This window comes from Stegostoma tigrinum, chromosome 5 (assembly GCF_030684315.1).
Source record: "Stegostoma tigrinum isolate sSteTig4 chromosome 5, sSteTig4.hap1, whole genome shotgun sequence".
Taxonomy (NCBI): domain Eukaryota; kingdom Metazoa; phylum Chordata; class Chondrichthyes; order Orectolobiformes; family Stegostomatidae; genus Stegostoma; species Stegostoma tigrinum.
Window position 1 is genome coordinate 46,634,473 of NC_081358.1, and position 12,783 is coordinate 46,647,255.

Consider the following 12,783-nt stretch of genomic DNA (forward strand, 5'->3'; position numbering starts at 1 on the left):
TCCTTAGGTCTGCCCAGAATACATACTAGGTGAGTTAGCACGCTAGGCAAAAGGGCAAAGGTGCTGGATGGGAGACATGGATGCTGTAATAAGCCTAATGGAGGGAACAGAGATATAGTTGGCATGGATGGATCACCAAACAAATATACGGAGTGAGGTGGGCATCTAGTGTTTAATTTTAAACTTTAGACATGAGGCTCACGACCCAAGTCAGGCACGCTTTCTGCCTACCTGGCTCCATGCCTAACATACTGCTCAGGTTTTCCTAGGTCACATCCATTTTCCAATGCTCTGCACTGAAAACTAGGTAGCAGCCATTTAAAAGGACAGGTTTGCATACCTGGAAATTCACCTGTCTCTGCACACCCAGCCCAGGAAAAAAACTTGGAGTCCAAGTAATGACCTGTCATGCACTTAAAAAAATGTCTCCTGCATCCTGAAACTGCATTGCTCACTTATTTAACTTGATATTTCAACATGTGAACATAGTAGTATTGATAACATAATTATTTAATTAGATACAAAGTCACTTAAAATGATGAAATTATGAAACTTTATTAATAAAAGAAAAGTAAGAATACAATCTTAAATTTTAGCATGCATACAAACTGATGAGTATTTATTTTAGTTAGCTCGTGGTCAGAAAATCCATGTAATGAATATTAATTAAAAATTATGATTTTAAAAATGATTTCCTCTGCCCCACTACTCAAAACGTCCTATTACAAGGCAGTTATGAGATTACATTCATTCCAGTGAAGCCCCTTAAACAACTTATGTTCTTCATGTACAGAAACCTTTGAATGCAGAGTAAACTCAGTGCTACACAATAAATTCCCATGAAGAATTAACATTTTCAAACTGTTTCTCTTCATTGGCACAAACCTAAGGCATTTTGAATCAGCTATATAATACACAGCATTAACAATGTAAAAGAATCTCTTCAATAGGTTTCATACTGAAGCCCATGAGCTATAAGGAAAGTGGGCCAATGCGAATTTGGTGTTAACTCCATTTTTCTCCCTATCACTTTAACACTGGACCCTCCGATTGATTAAAAACTCTGAATATGCTCAAGGCTGAGTTAGACAATGACCTAGCCTTCACTGCTATATGTGGAAGAGAATTCCAAATACTCTCAGAAGGAAAGTCTTTCTCATCTCTATTTTAAATGGGAAAACCCTAAGTTTGAAATTGTAGCCCCTATTACTAGAAAGTGATAGAACCACTCAGGTCAGGCAGCACACAGAGTGAGAGGAGAGCTCAGGCCCCTAAAGTGAATGGGGCTCCTCTTCAGAATACAGCTCACAATCTATTCTGACAAAGTGTCACACTTGCCTCGAAACCTGAACCTTACCTTCCCTTCCCAGTCTCTCAGTATTTTCAATACTATGCTTTCAATTTAGTTTTCCAGCATCAATATTTTGCCTTTATATTACAGTCTTCAGGTATTATCCATCCAAGGAGCCAGATACTTTACTATACAATTACTAAGTATTAATTAATGTCCTATAACCTATAAACTCATTATTCCCATATAAATATCAAGGGTATGAGAGTTATTATGGCATCTGGGGATGCGTGTGACAGGAATTGAACTTCTGTGTCATTGTCAGCTGTAGTCTTTAATTTTGAATGTGGGTTGGGCCATCAGTGTCTTATAGCATCTTGAGCTCTAATAGCGCCATGTTTTTGGTAATGCAAACAAGTGGGCAATCTCCTGACACCTCACCTCCGCTGACAAGCTAACCTAAGTTAATTGTTTATTATTTGAAATCTTGGGATATTGATTAATAAACATAATACAAATTAAATCTTCTCTGTATGTAACAGGTGCTGATCTTAACAGGACACGAGTGTGGAATAAAAAAATCTGAAAATAAAAGTAAAACTTTGGATTTTCAACAAATTTTGAAAATCCATGTTGTTTAGAAATTTGTAGCAAACAATTAGTGCATGGAAGTGCTCAAATGGGTTGTGTGTGTACTGACAGACACACTGTATGAAGTGGCATCAAAACTTCCCCTTCTCGACCCACTTCGCGAACCTGAACGAGAACCTGAACGGGAATTTGGTCCAGAGAATCCACCTGCATTATAAGGACTGTTAATGCCTTTTGTAGAAAATGATGCAGCTTCCAACATCCGTAGGCCAGTTTTATCTTCAACCATAGATCGATCAATTGCCTCTTTATATGAAATCTTCAATTTTGTTTTGGGACAGGTTAGGCCTTTTGAATGGCTACTGGTGTCTTTCAGTTTCTCAGCTGTTTTGGCACCAATGAAGCCTTTTCTTACTGCTTCATCAACAGTGATTCGTCCTGAAACATTTGGCACCACGAGCCCACCTGTACACATCTGATATTCAAGGAAGCGTTGCCCAGCTTCATATGGTAACCAATTTTCTTGCATTGCTTCTACCGCAGAGAGCCTTTTTTTGCTCTTCACATCTTCAAAACCAATATATGCTTTTTGTGCTGGCTTTAATCTCTTTCCCATGTCTTCATCAATAATAGCCTGAGCAACAGCTTCCTGAATGAGCAGTTTTTGACCAGTTCCAGGATTTATTATACCTCCTGTACAGGCCTGGGCTTCTAACAATCTCTGCCCTGTAATAGCATCAACAATATTGCGACGCATGGCTTCAGAAATTGTTATCTTTTCCAATGTTTCAATATCAAATATAGCTGCAATTGGAGTGGCATCATCTGAAGATTCAAAAGATGTTATTTTAATACTTGGGGATTGACATGGGCTTAGGTTTGTCAAACTATTTGTCGCACATCCATTGTATGCGCTGATATTAATCTTATTGGTGAACATATCCGCAAATTGCGTAAGTGTCATACTTCCAGAGCGGTAGTCATCAACACTCTTCTTATCAATTAAACCTTTCTTTAAAGACTCTTCAATGTCATACTGATTACCAGTTTTTCTGTCAACAATAACTGTCCTTCTGATTCCATCTGATCCTGTTATTGTTATTTCTTCCCACTCTGCTTCCTGTTCAGAAAGTTCTAGAAAAGTCTCGTAATCAATCAAGTCTTTGTGGTAGGCCTCACGTACTGTCATTTCTTGATTTGTATCAGGATCTACAATAACAACTCTACGTTTCCTCACTGCAGATGACCTGGTGGTTTTGGATTCCTTTTTCTTTTCTCTCAGTGGCAACAAACAAAGGCCTGTGGATTTGTCAGTAATGCACCGGTCGATTAACTGAAGATAGGTCAGATTTTCTTCGGTGTTAGGATCAAAGAAGCCTTTGGTATCATCACCTGGATCCATCAAGATTTCATTCAATTCTTCATCAAAATAATTACGTTTGTAAGCAACATCAACTGGCAAACGATGGCTTTGTTTTGGATCAATAATTCCTCCGGTTGCAATTTGAGCTTCCAGCAAGCGAATACCATGACTGTGTTCGATCAGGTCTTTTCTCATTGCTTGAAACAATGAGATGATGTTCCCAGTTTCTGGATCTCTATAACCGGTAACAGCCCTTTCAGCTGAAAGAAGTTTACTTTTGAATTCTCGACCTATAATTCCTTTTGCAGCAGCATCCTCAACTGTCAGCTTTTCATTATTGACTGGATCAATTATAAAGCCTGTGGCAGCCTGAGCTTCCAGAAGCTCAAGAGCTGTGCCCTGTCTAAGCAAGCCTTTCTTCATGGCATGATAGATTGGAAGCTTCTCCTTTGTGGCTTCAATGTACACTCCTGAAATGCTCGGGTTGCCTTGCAGGTAACTTCTACACTTGCTGCTGATTTCATCTACTGTTATGCTTCCATGCTTAAGAGCAGCAGCTGTAGTTTTATCTATAACCTTGGCATCCACAAGACTGTCTACTGGCACATCCGCTCTAATCCCTGGTAATGTTATTTCATGCTTTTCCACTGGTAAAAGAAGCAAGTCTGTTCCAGGATCTGTTCTGCAGGCCAACTTTAATTGTTGGTACGAAACTTTTGTCTTTGTATTTGGATCAACAAAAATTTTTGAGTCATCAAAAGGAGAGGCAAGTGTTTGATACATTTCTGCATCAATCAAACCCCGTTTATATGCAAGCTCTTTTGGCAGATATACGCTGTTCACCGAATCAATTATTCCACCTGCTGCAATTTGCGCCGCAAACAAACGAAGGCCTGTCTCTCGGTCAACGATATCTTTCTTCATTGCTTCATACAGGGAGATAACCTTTCCTGTAAAAGGGTCTTTAAACCCAGTTGCAGCCTTCTCTGCTGCCAGAAGTTTGTCTCGGTCTTTATAGTCGACAAGGCCCACAGCTACAGCTTCATCCACTGTCATCTTCTTGTTTTTGTTTGGATCAATGATATATCCAGTAGCTGCCTGTGCTTCTAAAAGTGTCAAGGCCACATCAGGAGTAAGAATATTCCTTTTTGTTGCTTCTGACATAGAAAGTTTTTCGCCATTTTTCTGTGAGTAGACTCCAGCTATGTTCTCCAACCCACGAAGATTCAATTTAATTTCATCTGAAACATCAACAGTTGTTTTCTGTCCTCTTAATAGCTGATCTATAGTTGATTTATCAATAAGTTGACAATCATACAACTGATTTGCTGTGACCTTTTTACGGACTCCATCAAATACAAGTTTTGAAGAATCAACTGTAACTATATTATCTGTCTGAGTGTGTTTATTGAATGTTTCTACTTCTTGACTGAGTTTTTCAATTTCTAATTTAGTTTTAGCACGCAATGCTTCCAGTTCAGATCTCTTTGCTCTTTCACTGTCCTCAAGTTTCTGTCTATACCTTTCTTCGGTCATTCTCAGCTCTGTCTTCAATCTGTCAATTTCAGCTTTCAACTGCTCAAATTCACTACTGGTTTTTCCCTTTTCTAGCTGCCATATTTCTGCTTGATTCTTCCAGTAACTTAGATCAGATTTAACTGCATCAATTTCATCCTGAAGTCGTTGCTTCAAGCGGGATTCGGCTTCTAATTGTGCCTTTATTCGACCTAAGTCATCTTCGTACCGTTGAAGTCTTGATTTATCCTGCTCTAACAGCTTGATTTTCAGTAGGAGAGACTCCTTTTCTTGCAAAATTTCTTTTTGAGCAGAATGTGTCTGCTGAATCATATTAGTCGCCTAAATGTTAAGGTAGAAGATAAATGATTATTTCTTTCCACATTTCAAAAGCAAAATCATCAAAATACAGCTTTTTAATGAGATTACTTGAAACCAGCTTTAGATATTTGCTCAATAACAGCATTATTCTTGCAACTAATTGTTTAATTTCAAGTTTGAACTAAAGAGATTCATCTTTCAAATGAAAAGCCAAATTACTCCATGTTACCAATCTCAAAATATTCCTCCTGTGATTTAGTTATCCATTTATCACATCATAATTACTTGATTTTTCATAGTGAAGTAGTCTAATTGAAAGGTTTTACCATGCAACATTATGAAATCTTCATCGGAAGAATTGCTCGGCAAATTTAATGATTATAAAGAACTGGAGCCTGTATTGATTGGGTAAGAGAGGCCTCAGGGTATTTTTATTTAAATTTTCCAAGAAATCTTTTAAGTCATGGTTTCCTTGATAACAACTATGAGCAGATGGAATACATGGTCCATTTTAAACAAACTTTTTTAAATAGGGCCATTGCAAGGTGTACTGCCATTGTCTTGTCATATGTGACCACCTTTTTTGGGTGTGCTACAATGGCTTACTTCATCCAGCAGACAGTGAAATACCACTACATGCACACCACTCTTCCCCCACTCCCCAGCAAATACCACATGTTGCTTAAATGTAACTGGGTAGTTGATTGAGGATCCCATGCCTCCAAGACAGCCAACTAAATTCAGTGTGATACATCATGTTTTTGCTGTCAAGAAACCATTTTAAACAATACACCTGTGATTTTCAGGTGCCTGTATTTGCTTTAAAAATAACACAACTCTCTGAAGAAAATTCTCCTCATTTGGTTTGGAGGGGCAACCCTTCATTTGAAAGGGTAGGGGATAGTGTAGGGGTATGGGCTTAGATTAGTTCACAGGCTGGCGCAACATCGAGGGCCGAAAGGCCTGTTCTGCACTGTATTGTTCTATGTTCTATGAAAACAGTGACACCTAGTTCTGGGCTACCACACGAAGAAACATCATTCCACGTCCACCTCGTTAAGAACATTCCGGATCTTATACATTTCAGTCAAGTCTATCCTCTCTCTAAACTCCAGTGGAAACAAGCCCAGCCTCTTCAACCTATCCTTTTAAGATTCATTTGAGGTATCAATCTAGTAAACCTCCTCTGAACTACCTTCAATGCATTTACATCCCTCAGTATGGAGACATAAACTGCACACAGCATTCAAGACGTAGTCTCACTAATGAGCAATATAAGCAAAGCATGACATCCTTACTTTTCTGTTCAACTTGTTTTACAACAAAGCATAGTATCCCACTAGTCTTCTTGATTATGTTCTGTACCTGCATATTAACTTTTAGTGACTCCAGAACACTTAGATCCCTCTGCAACTCAGAATTCCACAGGCGTTCATTTCTCCTGCTTTTTCATTGTTCTGCCACAGTGAATAATTTTATATTTTTCCACATTATACACTCTCTGTCTGATTTTTGCCCACTCATTAAAGCTTATTTGTATCCTCTGACAACCATCTTATCTCTTCCTCACAACTTACTTTCCTTCCTAGCTTGATATCTGCAAATTTATCTACCATGCCAAGACTAATCAAAGTCATGATATTAATGGTATGAAGTTTGGGATCTAGCACAGAGTCTTTTCATACTTCAGTCATCATATCTTACCAATCAAAGGTCCATTTATGCATACTGTATTTCCTGCCAGTTAATCTTTCATACATATTAATAAGTTAACTCTACTATGAGCTGTCATTTTCTGCAATGATCTTTGATAATGATATCTTATCACAATTCCTTCTAGAAATCCAAGTAAACTATGTCTCCAGGTTCCCCTTTATCCACAGCAGGTTACTTCATCAAAAAAATTGTTAAACAGGATTTCCCTTCGACAAAAACATGCCGACTCCTCCCAATTACATTCAGTTTTTCCAAATGCACAGCTACAATTTTTTAAATGATTGATTTTAACACTTTCTGTATGACAGATGGCAATCTAACTTTTTTATTTTCCTGTTTTCTGCCCCCGTCCTTTCTTGAATAAAGGGATTATGTTTGCTAATTTCCAATTTAAAGGAACCATTCCTGAATAGAGGGAATTCTTGGAGGATTTACTACAACACATCTGGTTCATTTGCCATCTCTTTGAGTTTAGAATGAAGTCCATTTGGACCTGGAGGCTAGCCAGCTCACAGCACTATCAATTTCCATAGTACCACTTCCCTTTTGATTACAATTTCACCGAGTTCTTCTCTCCCTTCCACATGCTAGAATGCTTTTCATATCCTCTATAATGAAGACAGAAGCAAGATATTTGTTTGTTTGATCTGTCATTTCTTCATCATTTACTAAAGGTTCAAAACTCACTTTACTTACTCCTTTCCATTTTATAAAGACCTGTAGAAACTCTTGCTGTTTTACGGCCACAGCAAACTTCTTCACATACTCTAATTTCTTCTCTTAATTAGCCATTCGCTGCCATTCTTTATATGCTGACCAATCGTGTGACCTGCTACTCAGTTCTACGATATTGTATGACTTTTCCTCAAGATTTTTTTCCTTTATTTCTTTAATTAGCTGTGGAATGGTGTATCCTCTCATTAAAATTTTACTTGAGAGAAGGAATATACTTTTTAAAAAAAAATCATTCACAGGATATGGGCATCACTGGGTGGTATGCATTAATTGCCCATCTGTAGTTGCCCTTGAGAAGGCACTGGTGAGCTATCTTTTTGAAACGGTTTAGTCCATTTGGTACAAGTGTAACCACAATGCCGGTAAAAGGGAGTTTTAGGATTTTCACCAGTGACACTAAATGAATGGCAATATATTTCCAAGTCAGGATGAAAAATGTTTTGGAGGGGGACTTGTAGGGAGTGTATTCCCATGTACCTGTTGTACTTGTCCTTTTAGAATGTGCTGGTTACTGGTTTGTACATGTAATACAAGGAGCTTTAGGGAATTGTTATAATGCATTTTTAAGATTGCACACTGTTGTTAATATGTGTCGGTGGTTAAAAGGAAATAATTGCTTGTGGGCATAGTGCCAATCAAAAGGGATGCTTTGTGGTGTCAAGTTTCCTGAATGTTGCTGGAGTTGGACCCATCCAGTCAAGTAGGAAGTATTTCATTGCACTCCTGACTTGAGCCATTTACTTGGTGGACAGGCTTTAGGAATCAAGAGGTGAGTTACTCGCTATGGGATTCCAAGCTTATCACCTGCTCTTGTAGCCACAGTATTTATATGGCTAGTCCAGTTCAGTTTCTGATCATTGGTAACACCCAAGATGTTGATTTTGGTGATTCATCAATGGTAATAGCAATGAATATCAAGGGGCAACTGTCCACGTTCTCTCTTGTTGGAAATAGTTATTGCCTGGCACTTATGTGACACAGATGTTACCTGTTAATTGTCAGTCCAAACCTGGATATTGTCCAGGTTTTGCTGATTTTGGACTTGGATGGCTTTGCTATATAAAGAGTCACGAATGTTGCTGAACATTATGCAACCAGCGTACATCCCCACTTCTGACCCAATGAAGAAGGGAAAGTCATTGAAGCAGCAGCTGAAGGTGGCTGAGCTTAGGCCACTATCCTGAGGAATTTCTGCAGAGATATCCTGGAGCTGAGATGAGTGGCTTCCAATAACCATAACCATCTTCTCTTTTGCTAGATATAACTCCCACCAGTGGTGAAGTCTCCCACAGATTTTGGCTGAGTCTGGTTTCGCTAGGACGCCTTTTTGCCAAACTGGGTGAAATGCTGCATTCACTTCAGCTTTTTGTCCTTGTTTGAACTAAGGCCAAATGAGGTCAAAATGAGGTCAATAGCCAAATGGCCCTTGCAGGATCCAACCCAAACTGAACATCAGTGAACAGGTTATTGGCAAATTAGTGATGTTTAATAGTATTATTGATAACCAACTTCCTTCACTCTATTGATAACTGAGAATATAGGATTGTAATTGTCTGGACTGATTTCTTGCTTTTTGTGTACAGGACGTGCCTGGGCAAACTGCCTTATTGTCAAATAGATGCCAATGCTGAATCATACTGGAACAACTTGGCTCAGAGCACGATGCACAAGTTGTTAGTATTATTGCTGGAATGAGGTCGGGGCCTATGCTTTATTCTGAAACATCCCTTTAAATGTATGCCACTATCTCAGCTGATCAATCCTAGAGTATAATATGCCACTGAGACCATCTACTTCCACCAGTACAGGCCATCACTCAGCTCATCTTCTGCTGGGAAAACCCTCATTGATGCCTTTCAGTACCTCGGGACATGACTACAGTATGCACTGTGGCTGGACTTCCATCTTCTACCCTCTGTACCCATGGTTATTCAGAACTCCTGTGTTCTACTTGCATCAAACAACCTGTTACCTCTGTATTCATTGACTTAACATTGGCTCCTGGTTTGTGTTCACAAAATGCTCAGATTTTAAAATTCTTATCCTTGTTTTCAAAACTAAAACAACTGTGGATGCTATAAATCAGGAACAAAAACAGAAGTAGCTCGAAAAGCTCAGCAGGTCTGGCAGCATCTGTGAAGAAAAAAAATTAATGTTTCAGGTCCGGTGACTCTTCCTGATTTACAGCATCCGCATGTTAGCACTGAGGTAATGACCTGACATCAGGTTTTGAGAAGTAATGTCAATTAAGGGTACCTGTTGGCCACAGCATGGATGAGAACTCACTTGACTGTCAGAAGCCATAGGTCAAGAAACTTTCATAGTTAATTCTGACATTGGCAAGGGAAGTGTAATTTTGCAGAGATTTTCTTTTTATTCACATGCATCATTAGAAAGGACAACATTTACAGCTTATTGTAAGTTACCTTCAAGAAGGTGTTGCTCTTGCTGCATTTTGCTGCGCTGTGTGAATTCCTCCCATAGTGCTGTTAGGAGTTCTTAGAATTTTGGCCCACGATCAACAATTAATGTTTTTACAAGTCAAGCTGGTGTGTAGCATGGAAGGGAACTTACATGAATCTGGCCTTCTCATTATTCTGTGTAAAACTTATGGCTTTTGTTGTTTTTGTGACTGATAGAATCATAGGACATACACCACAATGTCACTTGTGCTCAAAATATTCTCAGAAGATGTTACTTAAGAAATGTTTTATTTCTATAAATGCAGTCATTCTAGGAATCTAAGAATTTTGATGGGGCTTTCCAATCTCATTGTAACTTCAGTGAAAGATAGTTTGAATCCAATTGAATTGAACAACATTCGTTTTACCAACTCTCAGGAGATTTTGATCATTTTCTGTCAAAGTTATAGAATGTGTTCAGATATAGCATTTAAAATCACTTGACTGGTTTTAAAATTGCATTTTGCTGAAAGATTGATCAACACTTGTGAAGTGATCAAATTTACTACAAATTCATGAGCACAAAGTTGAAATTAATTTGTGATGGCTTTAATTCAATTTTTATGATCTGGAATAAAATGTAAACCTCTGTATTTTTCATCATCCTCTTAGCACAGAAATAAGTGGCAATAACTACTGTAGATTTTCAGTCACTATCTCCAGTTATTTTAATGGAAACCCCAGACGAATTATAAATACAGCCATTTTATCATTCCGTCACTTGTGTTAGAATAGGGAACTTCAGACATTCTGCTTCAATTTATTTCCACAACTAAGAGTACCCACTTAGAATATGTGAAATACTGTACAGTACTGAATTATACTTGCTTTGACTTTTTCTTTAAAAATTAAACAGTAATTGTTATTAAGGCTAATACAAAATACTTCACATGATAAAACAGTAAAACTTGTGTGTACCTCTAGAGCCTGCTTTTGGAATGTTTCAACTTCCAGTCTCAATTTTTCCCTTTCATTCTTTAACTCATTAATTAAGCCTTGAAGATCAGTGGTTCTTTTGTTTGTTAGTTCAAGTTGCAGCTGCAGTTCAGAGATGGTTCTTGACTTATCACTTCCTGCATCATCTTGGATTCTCTTAAAATCATCAAAATTTGACTTCAAATTTCTTAATTCCTCTTCCAGCTTCAGTCGTTCTTTTGTGAGATTTTCTACGACTGAACGCAGTCTATCTATTTCACTTAGACTCTCATTCAAAGCCTTGGTTTTTTCTTCAATAGCTTTTTGGAAATGTTCATATCTCTGACTAGCCTGTCTTGTATTTTCTTGTTCTTGACTCAACTGGCGACGCAATGTTTCTACATCAGCATACAGTCTATTTAATTCTCCTGTGCTAATATTCTTCTCTTTCAGCTGTTGGTCAAAAGCTTTCTGCTGTTCAGACAGATCATTTTCAACTTTTTTCTTCATGGCTGAGATATGCTCAATTTGTTGTGTGAGCCGAGTAATTGACAGTGTATGATCCTTGCATTTTTTTTCAAGATGCTCAAGCTCTTCTTCAGCCCTCTTTCGCTTTGAAGATTCTTCAAATATATTCCTCCTTAGTTGCATTAGTTCCTCATCAGTTTTATATTTAGTATTGTTTGCTTCTCTGATATTGTTCTGCAGCCGCTCAACTTCTTGTTCCAACTTAGATCTTTCTCTGGAAATTTTCTCATGTTCGACTTTTACGACTCTAATCTCTTGTTCTGTAGTTTTAAGTTTGGTAAGTTTTTCTGTGTCCTTCTTCTGAAAATCAATTTGCTGTTGTTTTAATTTATCATTTTCATTTTCTAATCGTTTTCGTTTATTGACTTCTTCCTCTAGTAAAATTCTTAGCTTTTCAATTTCCTTTCCTTTGTCTTGGATAGCCTTGGAGGTATCCTCCTGAAGTGATTTGAGCCTCAGTGTTTCATCAGTTTTAAGTTTTGTGAGTGTTTGAATTTCTATTTCAAGTTCCTGTCTCCTCCTAGATTCCTCAATACAAGCTGACTTCTGTTGCAAAGAATCATTTTCTGCCTTTTTTCTACTGAATTCCGTTTCTTTGATAGAGTTTCTTAATCGTTCCATTTCTTCCATGAGATTCCGTTTCTCGTTCAAAGCTTTCTCCAATTGAATTTTCAAAGTTGCAATATCATCTTCCTTTTTTATAGTTAACCTTTCAACTGTTTTTTCTCTTTCATGAACCTCTCTTTCAATGTGTGACTTCAACGTTCTGTTTTCCTGCTCATACTTGACTCTAAGCTCATCTAGTTCACCTTCAAACTGCCTCCTTTTCAAAGACTCTTCCTGAAATGCATTCTTAAGCCTTTCTAACTCTCTCTCTTTGTCTTTAATTGATTTCTCAATCTGCAGTTTTATCAACACTATTTCATCCAGTTCCTTTTGTTTAATTCGGAAAGCACTGTCATGTTCATTCTTTTGCTGATCATAGAAATTTTCAGCTGCTTTTCTCTTCCTTCTTTCCTCATCAATTTCAAATGTCAATTTTGTAATCTTCTCATTGATTTCTTTTATTTGGAGAAGGTATGCGTCCTCCCTCTGCTTCATGGTATCACGATCCAATTCAGCATTTCTCTTCTGCTCCTCTAGGACCATAATTCTTTTCCTGAAGTCTGCATACTCAGTTTGAACTTGGTTCAAATGCTGATCAAGAAACCTCTTCTGCTGAACACTATCAGCATTCTCATCTTGGGCATGTTTAAGTGCCTCTTCCAAAAGTTCTATTTTTGTGTTTTTTATCTGTGTAATTAAAATTAGATGGAAGCGGCCTGTGATAATTTGATTTGTATCCT

General features: G+C 37.8%; 1 protein-coding gene across 2 annotated transcripts in view; it reads right to left on the minus strand.

The window, feature by feature from the left end:
• Window positions 1-536: 536 nt before the first annotated feature.
• Window positions 537-12,783, minus strand: part of LOC125451626 (desmoplakin-like) — a 72,821-nt gene continuing 60,574 nt past the window's right edge. The window contains exons 23-24 of one of the 2 annotated variants that reach the window (XM_048528973.2): window positions 10,913-12,730; window positions 537-5,102 (exon numbers count right to left, since the gene is read on the minus strand). In XM_048528973.2, the coding sequence (XP_048384930.2) occupies window positions 1,950-5,102; window positions 10,913-12,730 (4,971 nt within the window). In that variant the 3' untranslated portion in view covers window positions 537-1,949. The remainder of the gene's footprint in view (window positions 5,103-10,912; window positions 12,731-12,783) is intronic. The other variant, XM_048528974.2, reaches the window with a different exon arrangement.